Source organism: Spea bombifrons, chromosome 4, assembly GCF_027358695.1.
Source record: "Spea bombifrons isolate aSpeBom1 chromosome 4, aSpeBom1.2.pri, whole genome shotgun sequence".
In the NCBI taxonomy this organism is placed as follows: domain Eukaryota; kingdom Metazoa; phylum Chordata; class Amphibia; order Anura; family Pelobatidae; genus Spea; species Spea bombifrons.
In genome coordinates, this window is record NC_071090.1 from 96,451,119 (window position 1) to 96,470,451 (window position 19,333).

The 19,333-nt window shown below is 40.7% G+C and overlaps 1 protein-coding gene across 7 annotated transcripts in view; it reads left to right on the top strand.

Moving 5' to 3' along the window:
* AAK1 (AP2 associated kinase 1) overlaps nucleotides 1–13,500 on the top strand; it is a 41,347-nt gene extending 27,847 nt beyond the window's left edge. For 2 of the 7 annotated variants that reach the window (XM_053462491.1, XM_053462490.1), the window contains exons 18-21: nucleotides 44–145; nucleotides 1,108–1,218; nucleotides 3,879–3,983; nucleotides 12,102–13,500. In XM_053462491.1, coding sequence (XP_053318466.1) covers nucleotides 44–145; nucleotides 1,108–1,218; nucleotides 3,879–3,983; nucleotides 12,102–13,141 — 1,358 coding nt within the window. In that variant the 3' untranslated portion in view covers nucleotides 13,142–13,500. Of the gene's footprint in view, nucleotides 1–43; nucleotides 146–1,107; nucleotides 1,219–3,878; nucleotides 3,984–4,687; nucleotides 5,307–12,101 lie in introns of those variants that run through there. The other 5 variants (XM_053462493.1, XM_053462494.1, XM_053462496.1 and 2 more) reach the window with 4 other exon arrangements.
* Nucleotides 13,501–19,333: the final 5,833 nt, after the last annotated feature.

Below are 19,333 nucleotides of genomic sequence, written 5' to 3' on the forward strand. Positions count from 1 at the left end.
TTCCTTTTCTATTTTGTGCTCTCTGCTTGCTGGATCCACCAAGGCAAGTCAGAGGTAGCCGTTGAGAGCCTGATTCCGGGGCTTGAGCCTCCAATGCCCCACCGTCTGTCATCCCAGGCAGACTCCATTGCTTCGAACCGCACAGGTTGGTGGACAGAATTGAGTCTGCATTATATAAAGTACAATGCCCAATATTCCAGGCACACGTCTCTAGCATTCCTACGCTTGCATCCAAATTAATGAATTAACAGCTGTCCAGCTGTCCCCTGGTTAGGTGAATGCCTTCCTCAACATTGTCCTCAAAATTTTGAACGAAGTATAAATGTGGGGGGGAGACCTAGTTGTGTACTTTTACCATAGGAATCTTAATCTGGCCGTACCTTTTTTGTGTTCCCTTGGGCCTTTACTACACCAAGGGTTATGAAGCTTTAAGAAAACTCTTTGTAATTATTTCTGGCTCTCTGTTCAGAAGCTTAAAGAAGTACCTGCCAAACCCCAATCAATTTAGAATAAAGAAGATGATAGTACTACCCCGGAGGTATTTCTGGGTTTAGCTGCTCTCTTCTCTTTGGGCTCACCAATAGCCTTATACAGAAAGGATGACCTTTGTTATAAACGATATGAAAAGGGCATGTCATTTGTGCTTTAGACCTGTTATACAGAGAAAAGTATTCGATATAATGTAGTAAACCCTGTACTATAAACGAGCGAGGCTCGTTTCCTCGTTCCAGAATGATGCGTGTTCCCCACTAATGATCGCTCCATGTAGTACCACTTGGTGGCAGCCCTGCTGTTGAGATGATTTGGCTTTTCTGTCGTCAACTGCATTAACCTTGTGTAGGTACTTGGTGGTATTTGATGCTGTTTAGAGTGTAGAAGGCTGGATAACATTTAGTCTCACATAAGCATATGAGACAGGATCCTGGAGATCTTGAATCTGCATTGTATCCTATGGCTTCTGAGCATTAGAACCCGTAAAGTCTCTACTTTCTCTGGCACCAATATGGCAATATCAATTTTGTTGTAATATTTATCACGTAGTGCTCATGTATACTAACACTTTGCCATCTTCTTAATGCTGCGCGTTGGGATTCATCGCTTCTCCAGATTCACTTACTGGAGAAGATTCCCTCCTCGACTACTCCCTTCTCTCTAACCCTACAGCCGACCTTCTCGACGAATTTGCACCTGTAACGCTCTCTGCTCCAGCATCTGCAGGTAACGAGAGGATAAGTCATGGCATAAGCAAGACTTATCCAAACTGTTTCATGCTCATTCCATCCATTTGTCTCTTTGTGGAGGTCCTGCATAAATGAACATGCAAAGCTTTACACAGGACCTACCTGATACAAGTCTAAGTACAAAACGTGTGCAGACTGGCCAGTTTTGAGTCCAGTAAACATGGGGGATAGCCGTGCCGTTTTATTGCCAAAATACACTTCCGGTGATTCTTGGTTGGCCATACCCTGGTTCAGCGTAAGTTATTCGTAGTTCAATAACGAGTAAAAAAACTATTTACATTGTGTGCTTGACTTAGCGGTATTTTTTTGAGAAACAAATACTTTGTTGAAATATTTTGTTTTTATTTTTAAATCCTTTGATTTAGTTAAAATGGTAGGGCAAGTTCTATCAAGCTTTAAACGAGCAGTTTTTTAATTTTTTTTCAATTTTTTTTTTATTCCTCGTCAACTAATCGTAACTCCAAAGAGTCGCCCTGTAGGAGGCGCAGTCGCTCAAGAATGCTTGCCCGGTGTGAATGTATGAATGTATCACAGCGTACACTACAGCCCTTAAATGTATAGAAACAGCAGATTGTGTTTATAAAAGAAATTGGTCCCCTAAATAGCATGTAATAGGTTGCTAAATAACACGCCCTCTGGCCACACCCCCAGTCACACCCCCTAAAAACCACTAATTTGGTTGGTCTCTCTGTATTGTAAAGCTGTAAATCTCATCCAATAAAAAGGAAACCTTTAATTAAAATAGGGCAGCTTACTAGCTTGAGGGAAATCCAGTAAAGTGCGTGCCTGTCGCGTGGCACCAGCTTGTAATGTTCTTCTTGCTGTGACACAGTCCTGGCAGTAACAGGGGAGATTCCAGAACATAAAACGTGGAGAGATAACCAGTAGCAGAAAGTCTTATGAAGTGATGACTCCAAAATGAATGCCATGGTTCACAAAAATCTTATCATATTAGAAGAACAGTTGGCACGGAGAGTACATTTATGTCTGATTGCTGCCTTTATATGAAATGCAGTGGTGGCTTTTTTCATGGTCTAGTGGTGTACTTTATGTTATAGGGGATATCTTTGATGACCACCTCAGAGCATCAAATGAATCTGTGAGGTGTTACGTAGATAGGGAAACGAAAAGGCCAACAGAGTCTGTCACACACAATAAAGGTACATGTGAGGCATGACTGGGCACAGGCCCAGTAGGCAATGCCTGGTTTGCCCAATGGTCCATCTGGGCAGGGTGGCTTAAGACTTTCGCACACAATGTTGTATATGTATGTATTTGTGTGTGGGTGTATATTGTGTGTATATTGTGTAATTAATCCTCTGGATACGTCGCCTACAAAATCTGCTTTGGATTTGTGCCAACTAGGCGATCTATACTCGGGCACAGAGTTGTAGTTCATGTTACTCCTACGAGTACTAATGAAAAGTTACATTACACAACATACTTTGCTTTTATAACATGTGGTATTGAATATGAATGATGAATTCATAGGTTGATCTACAAAGGTTACCAGCTTCAGTTAACCAAACAAGTTCTAGTCAAGCAACATGTGGCTCGTATTCAGCTCCTAAGGATAGGAGATCCAAACACTGACTGTATTATTTTGTTTGTATAAGTGTGTGTGTGTGTGTGATTTGTGTTTTTATTGTCTAATTGCTTGAGATTAGGGAACCAATCTTATCTAACAAGTTATTTGAATTAAATATTTTACTCATGGGTATGAAGCCCAGAATTCGATATACTTTTTTTAGTCTGTAAATAGTCATTTATTTTTTAGAGATTATGGCTTGAAGGTTTATGAGCTGGACACTTTTTGTAATGATGAGCCTGGATGGTAAAGAGGGAAACAATTCATGAATTGTAGATGTAGCTCTTTTGTGTAGCCATAGCATACAGTTCCTAAAAAGTGTCCCAAGAGCAGTCAGATCGTCTTGGTTTGGGACCCCCCCCCTTAGTTTGTCCCTCCAGTATCTCTCCTCACCTGGACACAGTAAAACGTTAATGTAGATGAGTACCCCAGAGCTTCCCCATGTAAAGTTTGGGAGGTGTATACTTCTGGGGAAGAAACACTTGCTAAAATCACAGTGATTTTGAGGCACATACATAGGGAGTGGCAGCTTTTGATTTCACGTTTTTGAACATATCCTTCCCATGTCTATCCGTCACACACTGGTTTCCCTATTCTATTCTCCCTAGGGGGTAGACGGTATGAGTCCCTCCAGTCACTTACAGGACTGCTAGTAAAACACTCCTGCCACCGGCTTTAGGTTTTTGTCATTCATCGTGTCCTGGAGAGTCTCAAAGTGCCTACCCCTGCTCTACGGGGTTCTCCCCATCACTCCAACCAAACACTCTTTGTGAGAAATACAGCAGATTCTCAGGGCAACCCGGCAGAATACATTTCTTGTAATAATCATTCAACCATAAAGGCTTCACATGAAGCACCCGAGAGGGAGAATCTCTCTGGTTTAAACGGTTTGTACAAGAAAAATGGTCGTTGGGTTGCCCTTGGAATAACGTTCATTCCTCCTCTGCTTTGCTTGGCTTGTATGTGGACATTCTAACAAGCCTCTCTCTCTCTTCTGCTTTCTGAGCTTGCCGCTTCTCTCTCTTTCTCTTTTGCTCCGCACGCTGCAGACGATACTAACCTCTTAACGGGCTTTGATATTCCAGAAGATACTGAAAAAAGGGCTGATGATGAATTTGATCCTATTCCAGTTCGGGTATCCAAAAACTCCCAAGGTAAGCTAGAAGAGGGAAGTGAGATGGGATTGGTGACCGTAGAGGTTATTCTATTCCTGGGTTTTTTTTCCAGCATGGTACCCATATTTAACAAGCCCCCAAAGCAATGCTATACAAGAGAATTAAGCAAAATAAACCCTTTTATAATTTTAAATTCACTTACAAAAAAAGTTTTTTAAAAAAATGCTCTGTTATGGTTTCCCAGCCTTAGCAGAACTGGCTGTATCCATATCTTTAATTATGTTATAGTTTTTCCTTAAATGATTCTACAATTTGATGAGCAAAATCGCTTCTGAATGCATTTGAAACATCTAAAAGAATCTAGTATAGTTCAGGAGTAAGAGAGAGCTTGTGGCAGGGAGTCACTGCTCACTTATAAGCCGATTCTGCCAGTTGGACATCTAGAAGGTCTATGGTGTTTCAAAAAAAAATAAAAAATAAAAGTACATAAAATGTACAGAAATGATGTAAATAACGATACCTTGTATATTAAGGGCTTTAGTGGTAGCTTTCTGTATTTGGCTGTATTAACCTATGTAGCGCCTATGGGTATTATTAATTCTGCTGTTGTACTACCACTTTGATTGCTCCCCTTCTTCTGTTCCACTGCACCCCTTCTTCTGTATTTGTTGCACTCTCTGCTTTATCGCCTTGTCTCCGTTCTCACCAGCATACTGAACTGCTGTCTCTCCCCCACTTTCCAGGTTCTCACTCTAATAACAACAGTGGAAATTCTGAGTCCAGCCTACCAAACATGACCAGGTCTCTTCTTCTGGTGGATCAGCTCATAGACTTGTAAACTGCACCTATGCTAGGAAAGTCCTCCCCCTCTACAGAAGAGTATCCCTGCATATATATATATATATGTTTATAGACCAATATATATATGTACATCTATTTATTTTTTATTTTCGATCCTTCTGTGCGCACTGCTATAGCGTGGATCTATTAAGGAGCCTCTGGCTGACTCTGAATAGATATCTTTGACCGCCTTTCTCATCTTGTACAACCTGCTTCCGTCTTAAGGGATAGAGACGTTCTGGTTGTTGGACTATGCATTATTAGCACGCGGTTGAGGGTGGGGGAGAGGTAATTGCAATCTGCTTCATCTCTGTTAACATCCTATGGTCGGCATGTAATTCACACAATTCACTGATCATCGATAGGCTATTCTTACAGAACAATATAAACTAGATAATGCATTTACAAAACAAGGTTTGGAAGAAGTTAACTTTTCCCAGCAGAGGCGCCATGTGCCGTTTGATATATGATCAAATCTATTTCCTTGGAAAATACGTTCCTTCTTGGTGAAGAAGGTACAGCATAGGGCAGGGGTGTCCAGCCTATGGCCCTCCAGCTGCTGCAGGACTACATCTCCCATAATGCTCTTTCAGCTAAGTGGCTGGCTGAGGAGTATGAGAGATGTAGTCCTGCAGCAGCTGGAGGGCCGCAGGTTGGACACCCCTGGCATAGGGTACCTTCTCATCCCACAAGATCTACAAGAATTTAATTTTTGAAATAAAAGATAAAAACTGGCATTGATGAGTAAATTAATGCATAATCATGTGCCCAGTTATCGTATTGGTGTCATGATGGTTCAGAATGACCCGGTGGCCCAAAAAAGAAGCAAATATTGAAAAAAACAAAAAAAAAAACAACCCAAGACATTTATTAGGTAGAGAGCAGTCTAAAATCCCTTTATCAAATGTAGATTTTTTTATACCTTGAAGAGCTTTTTATATTTGTCATGTAGCACCCAAAAAGCCTAAGTGTGTCTGCGATGTTACTAGGCAGGTGACCCTCTTCTTGTTTCTGTCTTTTGGTATTTCCTCCGCATTTCCAAAACGATTTTATCAAAACTATACTGGTTGTTACCAAAAGGGGCTGAATTTTTTTTGTATTTTGTGGTTTATGGTAGTGTTAGCCACGGAAGATTAAGGTTCATGTGAAGGTTGGTTGGCTGATTCTTATGAATGTATGACACAACCTAAAAAACGAGATTAGAAATATAAGTGGATGTATAGCTCGATGAGTTAGGATTGTGTGGCGTGTGAATGCAAATGGAAGGGCAGCCCAGTACCCAAGACATAGGTATTTGTATAGAAATGTAGCACGTCTGTGACATTATGTGGTGTTATCACAGTTCTTCCTTCCTGGGTTTTGGAAACAATGCTACCTGGTTTTGTACCTCACATTTTGTCTTTTTTTATTTATTGAAAGTGTACTGAGTAGAGAAGATATTTGAAGGAGAATGAACATTGCCAAAAATTAGCATACCTGCATGTGCTCTGTCGTCCTCCGTTTGTTTGTTTGTATTTTTTTTCATCCCATTTAATACTGAAACCAACGAAGAGGCTCTCGACTACAGCATATAAATTGTGCATCTTGAAACAGTAGATTGAAATATAATGTAATATGAGAAGATTGGACCACGATAATAAACTATTTTTTATTTTAAACAACTCATAAGACAAATCATTCTCTCTCTCTCTCTCTCTCTCTCGCTCATCTCTCTCTCTCTCGCTCATCTCTCTCTCTCTCGCTCATCTCTCTCTCTCTCGCTCATCTCTCTCTCTCTCGCTCATCTCTCTCTCTCGCTCATCTCTCTCTCTCGCTCATCTCTCTCTCTCGCTCATCTCTCTCTCTCTCTCTCTCTCGCTCATCTCTCTCTCTCTCTCTCTCGCTCATCTCTCTCTCTCGCTCATCTCTCTCTCTCTCTCTCGCTCATCTCTCTCTCTCGCTCATCTCTCTCTCTCGCTCATCTCTCTCTCTCGCTCATCTCTCTCTCTCTCTCGCTCATCTCTCTCTCTCTCTCGCTCATCTCTCTCTCTCTGTCTCGCTCATCTCTCTCTCTCTGTCTCGCTCATCTCTCTCTGTCTCGCTCATCTCTCTCTCTCGCTCATCTCTCTCTCTCTCGCTCATCTCTCTCTCTCTCGCTCATCTCTCTCTCTCTCGCTCATCTCTCTCTCTCTCGCTCATCTCTCTCTCTCTCGCTCATCTCTCTCTCTCGCTCATCTCTCTCTCGCTCATCTCTCTCTCGCTCATCTATCTCTCTCTCGCTCATCTCTCTCTCTCTCTCTCTCGCTCATCTCTCTCTCTCTCTCGCTCATCTCTCTCTCTCTCGCTCATCTTTCTCTCGCTCATCTCTCCATCTCAACTTTCTCATCTCTCTCTCTCTCTCTCTCTCATCTTTGTAATGTGTAAAATAATGTAATTTCACGATCAGTATTTAGTTTTGTTTTAAATGTTTTCATCACAAAGTGCATCTAATAACATCGCAGAAGCGTACTGTACGTCACACTTCTTGTCGGTCAGCATTTCCCGTAGTTGACTATTCGATCCTGCAGGGGGTTAAGTGCCCCAATCTCTTATCTTTTTTTTCAGTAAGTATTTAAATCTGTATCAGTGTGTGTGTTCCGAAAGAACGGCATATTCCTTGTTTTGTGCAGCTGTTGGTAAGAAAGTTTAAATTGTGTATGTTTATTGTGCACATAACCCACAGGGTGTACAGATCGTTGGGGTGTGTTTCTTTGTATGTCTAATGAATACCCCTCTTCAATGTGATGGATTTTGCCGTCTGTAAATAAGATCTTCTCAGTCTTCTAGGTGTGTGAGAAATCTCCTCTATACAACTGGTTTCTACCTGTGTCCAATACACTTACCTTGCTTTCTTCTCTATTGTATCAAAAATTGTTCTCTTGAGAACATCATAACTGTAGAAAAACTATTTAGTGAAGTGATTGGTAGAACATTGACTTGTGTATATATAAATATATAAATATATTTCTGTTATTTTAGTCCATGCGCCTCTTCCAGGACAGAATTATTGCAATTCTTCTTCTTTCAAGGTTTCTGAAAAATAGAGATTAAAAAGAGAAATAAACCTATGACATCTTAATCCCAAAAATCTCCCAGCTGTATAGTAGAAACTGATCTATTTCTGTGAATTAAAGTATTTTAAAGAATGGCTTTCGAAGTCGGGACTTGACTTTTTTCGTTCTTGAGATTTTGTGATTGTGCTATCATGGTTAGCATTGGGGGAGGGGTGGCACCAAAATTTTTTTACACTCCACTAATGGCTAGTCTGTTTTAGAATTAATTAATGGGTTTATAAAATTGGATTCTACTGCATATAAACATTGTTGGAGGGTAAGAACATTCAACCCATTTTTCCAAACGCTGGATGACCTCAAACCTTACTTGGATATTTGTCTTAGTGCAGGGGCGTCTATGTATTTTCTGCTGCGGGCCACTTCATCAATGTATGTGTGTGTGTGGGGCCGCACTTATTTTCCAGGGAGAGAAAACATGGCTTTTTAATGCATTTTAATACAGGGTTCATTTGGCAATAATGCAAAGGCAGTCACACACACGCACGCTATTTCCAAACCGTACATACACTAAAATACCCACATGCACGCGTGCGCACACACACTAACATACCCCTAAGACATGTCCACACTCTGAAATATCCCCTACACACACACACTAACATAACCATGCACTCACCTTAACATACCAAAAGAAACATGTTCACACACACTTAACATGCCCAGACACACAAACATACCCAAAGACACCTGTTCACACACTGACACACACGCAACTTACCTTGTGAAGCTTCTACGCTACTCCTGTGGGGTCACACAATGCAATGTTGTGTCACCCCGCCTCCTCCTGAAAATTAGGGCGATAAAGAAGTAAGTCCAGGTTTCGGGACTTGCCTCTTTATCCCTACTCCATCTATCTCAATGGTTGTAGATGCCCTTACCGGCTGCCCAGGGGTGTACCTAGAGTATTTGGCACCCAGAGCGGATCCTATATTTGCCCCTTTTCCGCCATTCCCACAATTTAAAATGCAAACATCCAATTGCGGAATAAGGGAAGCGTTTCCGGACCTCTGTCTCTGCAAATCTGTCTGCATTATTCTTGCATTTCTGTGTACTGCCACTAAAGGGCGGAGCCAGAGGGACAGCCTCTTCCTGTTCCTCCAATCAGGAAGGTGTGCCTGGAGGCTCCTCCCTTTTGCAGAAGTGCTCTTGGAGACCTGGCTGAAGAAGAAAAAAACACAGGAGAAGAGACAGAAGAACAAGAAATGAGAAGAAGCAGAGCTTGCAGGAAAGGAGACATGGATGTGGTCAGCTGAGAAGGTAGGGGAGCCATTTAAAGAGAAATTTTCCTGGAGACTTGGCAAACAAAATTAGTTTTCCTGGTCCTTGGTCTTAAGTGTCCCTAAAATGTTCAAAACTGTGTCCATTTTAGTATTTTTCCTAAATGAGATATAGTAGACATGCTAAAGAAGATGAGACATCATCAGTGAACCTTTATCTAGCATAGAAAGGTCATAATACTTACAATTTTTGGTTAATTGTATCAGGATGGCACAGCCCAATGAGACTTCAGAGAGTATAATGTTTACATTTAAATGTCAATTCATTACACAATATTTGTGCAATGTATGAGTTTTGCTATAAGATTCTAGCCCAAAAAAATCCTTTTATATGGTCTGGTAAAAGAGGACCAAAAATTGGGGATTTTCAAGAATTCAAAGGAAGCTTGAATTTTATCACAAGCACTCTGAGTGTCCCAAATAGTTTATTCAAGAACAGCTCCACGTAGGGTAGGTAACACCTATGGTGACTTGTTAATATTTACTTGGTATAACTTAAGCGAAATAACGGAAAATACCTACAAAAGGCTTCATTGTCCCCCCAATGAGCAATTTAAGTTATTATTTGTCCTTAATTAGGACTAGGATTAGGGATTGACAGGGATGTGTACATTGTACCTCGCAGAAAGAGATAAAACAAATAATTTAGAGCCTTACACACAAAGAATAAAGAGAGGGTATGGTGGGGCTGTCCTTTTAAATGTGCCATCACCAGCAAAATGGTGGGATTCCCTGGTATTATCCATGAAGCTGATCTTTATGGCGAACCATAACGCCATTCTTTGTCCATCCTTGCCTGGAATGTAGAATAACATTGTACACAGTAACCAAAATCACTTTTATTGGGATTCTCCAAGCACCACTGCATAATTCTGGTAAACCAGTCTCGTTCTTGGCTAATGGACAGCTGGAAACGTGACTTCTTGAGAATTGGACAAGCTATTTGGCCACTTCCAGATGTTGTTCTTCTGAATATGCAGTAGCCTTTTGCGTGGTGAGCCAAATCAACTCAGACTGTTTTTTTTGGCACCGAGTGATGGCATCTGGCAGTGAGAAGTATAACTCGGACTGTTGGATGGCATCCCAGAAAATATAGGCCAGGTTCCAAGTTAAGGAGAGGGTTAGATATGGGGGGGAAAAAAAGAAATTTAGTTTTTGTTTTGTTGGCGCCTTCTTGTTTTCAGAGATTCTTATTAATGCACAAATGAGGCAAAATTTACCAAAAATAAAGCTCGTCCGCCTGCATTTTTGGTTTTCTCCTTCACACAATCGGCTTCACACATTTCAAATAGCAAATAACCTGGCTAAGTTTTGTTTTTTGGAGCACTTGATGGCTGTCTCTATCCTTTAATTGTATTTTGGGATACTTCCGTCTAAGTCATATCCTGTGTATTCTGCATTGCTAGCTGTTCTTGCTAAAAAAAAAAAAAAAAAAAAAAAAAAAAAAAATTATGGGGTCGGGAGTTAATAGAAACTGGAATTCTTATTCTACCTTAGCCTTGTCTACCCTTTTCTCATCTTTTCTGATGTCGCTTTCCTAATCCCTCTAGCCTGCTAATATTTCCCCCAAGGTAAGCCACGTTACTTGTGTGTCTCTTCTATAAAGTGTGACGTAAATATCTGTTTCAGGTGGAGCCAAACTACTCTGTGGGTGTTTTTTTATACTTCATTTTATGGTGTCTTGTGTAGTGTAACTAGTATAAGGTAGCCACTTGGCTAGGAGTAGAGCTCTTTGTTTTCAATAGCTAGATTACGTAGTGCTGGGCTATAGACCTCTACACCAAGCGCTGAATGCAACATTTCAGTATTTGCAGATAACAAAAGTTTTTTTTGTAAAGTGATTAAATAATGATTATTTAGCCCCTATTTGTATCTGTATGTGTAAGTGTATCTTTGCTATGTATGTGTTAACCCCTGTATACAACTCTTAATAAACATAATAAATGTATCAGAAGTGGATGTTTCCTTTCTGCATAGGGATTTAGCCAAAATAGGTGGCAGGTAGTAAACATTCACAGGTGCTCCAGCATCCAGCATGTAAAATTATGCAATTTAGGGGGAAAAATGCTAATGAGTTGAATGAATTTTTTCAGCGCAATCTTAAGAATTGCTGCAAAAGCAAGCAAGTTGTTATCCATTCTGGGATGACAACATAGTATTCCCTCTTTTATGTCTTCGGTAAGACCACACATTGAATATGCAGTACAATTTTGAGAACCAGATCACTAAGAGGAAAAAAAACTTCATGGAACTAGAAAAAGGGTCAGAGACAATTAAACTTATTAAAGGAAAGGCGGATCTTAGAAATGAAGACAGACTTTTTAACTTTGGACCCTACCTGGGGGTATGATTACCATGTTATTGAAGCATGTTATACATGTGTAATATACATACACACGTATCAGAAATGTCCTTGTTTTTGAAAGAAAAGCTAATTTTGTGCATGAAATGGGTCATTACAGCACAGACGTTGTTCATGTCGTAAATGACTATTGTGGCTGATTTTAATGCTCGCTAATCCAAGTTTAAGTTTAAAGGGCTAATTGATCACCCCTTTTGTTATGTAATTATGTTACAGCTAGACATGTCTTTGTTTTCCAAACAGCTTAGTGACCCCAAATATATGTATGCACCCCAGTGCCCTATGCAGCCTCATCAAGGAAGAATGCATATAAAAATACTTTAATATGCATTTATTTGCTAGGAAAAACCACTTAGGGAACCTCATAGCATCTAGATTACCTGTCATTAAAGTACTCTTAAATATACAGTGAAAAGGAACCCGAGTAAATGAAAATTGCTTCCCCCAAAGGACTCTTGCCCTAATTCTTTCACTTACTGTTAATATTTTGTGACATGTTGAATGTCGTTTAATCCTGCTTTATCTGTGTTTTTGTTAGATTTCAGAGGGAATATACATTCTCATCTTATCTTATGCATTTTTTTAGGCCTTCAAAGAGACCCTCAGACGTTTCCACTTGGGAGTGATGCGCATCTTAAAGTAGCCAGCTCTGGAGGATACACTCTGTCTGACGGCACACAGATTCTAGAGCTAAAGACTGATGTTCCTTCAAACCGTCCGTCTAGCTGCAGTTCCTTCCATAGCAGTGAAGGAGAGGGGACTGACCATGAGCCAGACCTGTTGGATTGCAGTGGGTCTAGGCCTCTGTTGATGGAGTCTGATGAAGAAGATGCATCAAAGAAAGTCAAGGATGCTGTGTTTGCAAGTCCCCATCCCAATGTCATTCTAACCTCAAGTTCTCAAGTCCCTGCACCAAAAGGGGGGGCGGTTCAGCCATCTGCAGAAGGGTTTTCCCAGGGCCTAGATGTATTTGCCACTGCTCCCTTTAGATGTTCCAAGGAATCACTGAATGATTCTGATGTTTTCACCAACGCTCCTTTCGTGGCTAAAACAACTCCTGTACTGGACCACAAGGAGGAACCTGATGTTTTCCTCCGAGCCCCATTTTCTAGGAAAATAAGTGTGGAAGAAACCACACCAAATGCTTCGCCCCATGTCATTCCATCTCTTGTAGGCCTTGAAACAGCAACAATAGGTACACTTGCATTCCGAAATGTAGACCTGGGAGTGGGAACTCCTTCCATGAAGACCTCATATACCACTGGAAACCTCTATGTACATTCCAGCCGAACAGCTGAGTCCGCTTACTTTCCTAACCCTTCAAAGGATCCGCTCAACTTAGAGAATCACAGGACCCCAGGACATGAGGCTGCCCAGGAGACTGTGTTTGGGACTGTAGTCACAAAGCCTTTTCGACCCCAATCACTCTCTAAGTATTCCCGACACTACAGCCCTCAAGATACACAAAATGTGGATGCCCAGCCCATTGCTGCTTACAAAGTGGTGTCTCATGTGGCAAAAGCCTCTGTAGCTGGGTCTGTTCCTATCTCCCCTGTGACTTACAGAAATTCAGACCCATTTGGCGCTGCCCCTTTCCCTGCAAAATCTAGCAGACAAAATAAATAGGGGGAAATTATCTGCTTTGGGCTGCATTTAATAAGCACCCGCAGAAGATGCCCCAGCTTTCGTTCCCACCCAGGGTAATTTACATGGAAGGTTTCAGTACCTTCCCTGTTCATTGCCATAGAAACATTAAATATATACAAAATGAAAACTCTTATTTTATGGGAGTTCCATGTGTTTGTCTCCAGCTTAAGAGATGGAGCTGTACTTAAGACTGTCTTTCTGCAGCCGATAGAATCTGTCCCATAAAGGATTACTTAGAAACAGTCTGTCAAATAAAAGCTATCCTATGCAGGCACTGGAGTGACAGCTTCCTGTTTAATAATAAACACTAGGAATTACGTTTTATGTCTTTAACCTCATTATTGTTTAATTTGTTATTGTGCTATCCTACAGAAGTGATCCCTTCCGATTCACTGCTATAACAAGCAGCCCTATAGCATTATACAGTAGTTGGCCTTTGCCTTTCCCGCTACACCTTTTCATGGGCACACTCCTGGTGTGGAAGCGGAAACACATTAAGCAAACAAATAATGTATATTGTTTCAGGTTAAAAAGTTTGTTTTTATGGATTTCTTTTTTTTTTTTAGTTTAGGGTTGAGAGTCTTTGGTGAGTAAATCCCCTAACGTAAAAGGGCCTAGATGCACTAAAGCGAGTAAAGACAAAGCCCTTCCAGTTTCCAAAGGTCTTTTTGCGACCTTTAATGTATTAGGATCTTTTCAGCTTGTAATAAGTGGCTCCGTAAAATAGTTATTTCCCCTTAACTGCTTCAAAGACAAAGTATTTTGGAATTTCCATCTGCAACTTGGGATGTTGAAAACCCCTAGACCTGTTACACTAGCTTTTAGTAGGTTTCATTCTTTTAAGTCTTGTTTATTTTTCTCATTTTTTTCTTTTTATTCACAATGTTCTTCCAAAATGATTAAAAAGCACTTGGCAAGAAGACCATTGTCCCCTCACGTATACTTTAAATAATGAATTCTAACTAACAAAGTCACACAGTATTACATTGTAAAAGCTGAGAAGTGCAATAATGTTCTGGAATGTGAGTAGCAATGGATATTAAGATGTTAGTATGTTTAATGTATATAATCTAAATGACATTTTGGGCTTGGAAGCAAGCCACCATTCGCTGTGTCTGTGAAAGGTATATATCCTTTTGAGCATAAGCCGGAGAAGGGTATTTGTTGAAATGCTAATTTGATATCCTCGCTGGTCACTTTGGTCGTTTTTTTATTTAGATATGTGCAAAAAATATGATTCAGACAAATTTTTTTTTTCAGTTTTGCTCCAATCATTTTTGGACATTTGCTCTCTCAATGTCTCCCTATCTTCTCCGACGACCATTTCTGTGTCTGTTTCTCCGTCTCCTTTTCTTGTTCTCTGCTTCTTCTGACTCTCCTTTGCATTATCTGGCCTCTTCCATGTACTTCTTCGACAGGGTTTAGCCTCTCCACGCACCATGCGCCCTGTTGCGGAAGTATTACACCAGGCCAGACGGATCCACAGAGAGAGAAGCGCTTCTTCAATTCTCTCTCTGCAGAGCTGGTGTAATACTTCCGCAGCATGGCGGAAACTCGGTGGTCAAAGCGGGGACATCCTCTCCTCTCCCACATTTCTCCAATCGGGGGGAGAGGATGTGCGCCAGGCCAGGATAACACGACGGAGAGCCAGGACAAGCGGAGCTCCAGAGAAGACAGAAGAAAAAAGAAACGGAGAAGCAGAGACGCTGAGAGGGTAGAGAGACATGGACAGAGAGCGTGAACAAAAACAACGAAATCCACAGCTCTCTACTTCGTTCTCGTTTGTTTTGTTGATGTCGTTTTAAGACCTTTGTATGAATTGACGAATGAAAATGTTAAATTCGTACAAAAGTGAATGCACAAATCTAATAGACGTATTTGATACATGACAGTATTTTCAGCAATAACTAAGGATGCCCAGAAAAAATCCATTCCAATGGATGTGAGTGTCTGGATAGGTCTGAAAATGTGCGTCGATTAAAGCAACACGATCACGAAATGGTTTCATTTGCCAGCTTATCATGTGACTCGCCAACATGCACAACCTGGGGTTCATTTATCAACCAGTGTTGTAGATACCGATTTGCAAATGCTGAGAGGATACAAGTCTATTACATCCCAACCGAGCTGAATTTCTGTTCATTTTTTATTAAAATGAAGTGCATAGACATCAAGTAAATAATCATCAATTACTTGTGATTTTATGCAAATATCTTTACTCATCTAAAATGAACGTTGTACACCTTGTACACGTGTTTAGGCTCTGCTTTTAGCAAGCTCCTTTTCTCCTCTCCTTGCATTCCCCTTTCTGGCTCTTCTCTCATTTCTTCTACCTCTACAATTTACTGTAATCAACTTATTTTTTTCCTTTCGTTTGAATAATGTGCCTTTTTTTTTTAGCAACTCATTTTACTTTCCTGTAATTAGTTGTGAATCCTGTATTCTTACCTCTGCCATATATACAATTCTGCGCATGTATAATGAAAAGAGTGTGTGGAAAAAAATAACTACGTATTTTATGTGATTCTGTCTTCTTAATGTAACTTAGAGTAAGAAACCTGTTTTCGCTGATCAGGTTGAAGAAAACTACAGTGACAGACCATCATTTCTCATTTAAAAAATGCTTTGCACATTCAATTCTGTAGTGAAAAGGGGAGAAAAAAAATCTTCCGTACCACACTGTGTTAGAAATGGACTACACTGACATTCAGTTCAGTCACGGGGATGTGGTCTTACTGTGATGTAAATTCTGTTATTTATTGGAAATCGAACTGTTGGAATGAGCTCTGTATCCTTCGGGGAGCGTCGCCGCGTGTGCACGCCTGGAAGTGCCGTCTCAAGCTGTGTGCTGCTTCCGGGATCCCTGAAAGCGTAAAAACATCAATTGGTGGATAAAACCAAATAAATTTTCAGTCCATCTGAATGGAAGTCTGTTTATTTTAATGTACTTGTACTGTGTTTTTTTTTTTCCTCTTAGCTATATAACATTTATTGGGTTCACGTGAATAACTAGCGGTCTACAACCCCAAATGTGCTGGTTCAACTCTGCTTATCGGTTTGGGGGTTTATTCACTAAAGGAAGAGTTTGCAGGAGAGTTATGTTTCATCTTCATCCCTTCATTATACATTATAAAGATCCAAACCCATCAACCTTCTGCAAGGTGGCACCGTATAATGAGAAGTCGTCTCTCTGATTTAACTATAAAGTGGTAGTTATCGTACACGCCGAATTATATTAAGTTTAGCTCAACCCTCTTCAAATTTCATAATAAATAATGAAGTGAGATAGTTAAAACCACAACTTTCCTCTCGGCAATCTTTTTAGTGAATAAATGCCATCGTAAAATCATAGAAAACGCATATAATAGCCGAGAGGTCCATTTAAAATTTGGTGGTTCTCATAGAGGGATTCTGCTGACTCTCCACAGCCTGCCGTGTTCATATTTTCATCCCTTCTTGCTGGACAAGGTAACTGGGGTTGGTTCTTTGTTAAAGCAGAATGACATCATGGAGTTGGAATATTAACCCAACAACTTGTTATAAATCGGATAGACCACTTTTTAAGGCCTGATTATGGGCAATTACTTTCACAGGCTTACTTTTTGGTCTTTTAATCTATTTTGTAATGCATTTTAGAAAATGTATTAAATTTTTTTTCTTGTGTTTTGGTACGTGGGCAACCCCATAATGTAGAAGTTTAACCCCAGTAGGGAAGATATTTGTGGGGGGCATTTTCATTTGGCACAAAACAAACCCCATCTCAAATCTGAGCACGTTATCTTTAAGCATGGGCTAGAATACAATACGCCATATTGAAATCATTATCTTGCTGTTAATCAGCCATATTGGAGTCATTAGCTTGCTGTTGACAGACAGACGCACGTTGACATCACACATTACATAATGAATTGCAGACACAGCATATTACAGAAATGATTAGGGCAGAATGACATGATTATAGGAGGCAATTGGAAAACAGATCTGATTTTGGTTATTGCACATGGGCAGTATAGGTGACCAACCTACCTACACATGTGGATAATAAGTGGCAGGTACATTATATGAACAAAGTATTTGGACATCAGACCATTACACTCTTACAGGGTCTCTGGCTTTACGTGGTCTCCTAGTTAGTTCCTAGCCGCTTCCACTTTCCAATGATACCACTTATAGCTGACCGTGGAATATCCAGCAGGGATGTAATTTCATGGACTGACTTATTGCAAAGGTGGCATCCTATCTCAGTACCGCACCTGAAATCACTGAGCTATTTTTTTCCATTGCATTTTTTGTTTGAAAATGCAGACTGAATGGCTCGGCGATCGATTTTTTACGGCTGGTCTGATTAAAACACTTGAATTCAATAAGACTTGTGTCCCAATACTTTTGTCCCTATAGAGTATGTGGCTCCCATATGATCTGCACAGGTAATCCTAAAAAATTAGGGAATGACATTAAAATTACAGCTTCCGGCACTAAGGTTAGGAAGAAGTTGGCAATTTCTTTTCATTTGATGGTACTGGGTAGACCGTTTGCAGATGACCAGAACCACTATTGGTTGATAATACCTGAATGGGAAATTTGCTTGATTTTTAACCATGAAACATATTAATATTTCACTCAGGCGTAAAATAAATGTTTGTTTTGAACCCCAATGGATGAAGCAACAGTGAATGGCATTTGTTTAGGACGGTAACTGCATTATTACAGAGACCAGCCGGAAATACCAATACAATGATTTATTATTAAAACTCATAACCATACTAAGTCAAGGCAAATGCAAGACTGCAATCCATGCACCATTTGATAAAGCCTTGATTGTAAACGCGTGCATATAGGAGCCTGAACCCTGGAGAATTATTCTGTAGGAAAGCTGATCTGGAAATGTAATTCTATTAGTGACTCAAAACAAAACATATGCCTCGTGATGATCAAACGAACCTATTTGCAACATGGCTGGTATGTGTTCAGACGAGCTCCTGGGAGGCTGTGCCCTGCTACAACATTAACCTAATGACCACATTGAGCTTACTTTCAGCCTCTCTGCATATAAACCGCAGAGGTCTCGGCCAAACTCCTGGATCATATACGTCCTTAAACAATCCATGTGTCCGTACCTCCTCCGTGGTGTTACTATGACAAAAAACAGTAAAGGACACATCTGTTTGTTGTTAAGTTGATATCAATATACACTGAGCTGCTTTCAAATCAATGGAAGAATAATAAAAGGTAATTGTTTCATTTAAAAACTGCCCGCCGTTGTGAAAGGGGATCTTTGGAATTCTCGTGCCCTGCGCTCTTGTCTCTTTTACACGGTGCTCTGTGACTTTGTGGTCTGTCTCCTGGTCATCTGCGATGGTGGGATCGGCCGTAAACATCTTTACCTGTGCACCACCCCTCAATCTATTAAAGGGACATTTTTAATGCCCCCCGACACCCTATAGAAGAGAGCACGTTAAAATGAAAAAGATCAAAGACTTGTTACCTGACCGCGAAGTTGCTGCTGTCCTCCGCTGTGGTCTGACATTTTTAATCACTGATTGGCTGCTTCAAGCAACCAATCAGCACCAGGAAAGCGTTTCCATTGAAATTACGGGAGCGCTCGCCACATATGCGTGTTCACTGGCCCAGCACTGGAGCAGACCGGGTGGAGAGTATATCTGGGGATCAAAAGGAAGGGGCTAATGCATACGGGTAAATTCTGCAGCCTCCTGCCGTGCATTCACAAAAGAAACACCGTGAAAATGTAAAGGCCCGGTTCCCCCGACGTTCCGGAACGGCCAGAGACGCTTCAGCTTTATGGCATTTTGAGATGCGGTTGGAGGGGCCGATTTGGTCAAAACTTTTTAGCCACCTTTATGATTAATTGATAGTGATTTTGGTAACTACGCCATAATAAAGTATTTTATTGACACAATTTAATTTACAATCACATTTCCTGCTAAACATTAACAACACTTGGTATGGCTGTAGAACACTGTGATAACCAACAAATATACGGCTTCTAGAACACAGGGACATCAGGGGAGGAAAAGGGGAAGCGTGGGAGGCATGATAATCATTTACTAAGACGTCTCACAACCGTCTAAACATCTCCAGAGTCACTCCGAAGGCGCTGCACTACGCGCGCTTCCCTAACCTCCAGCCTGTCATCGGGCCCCGCCCCCTCTG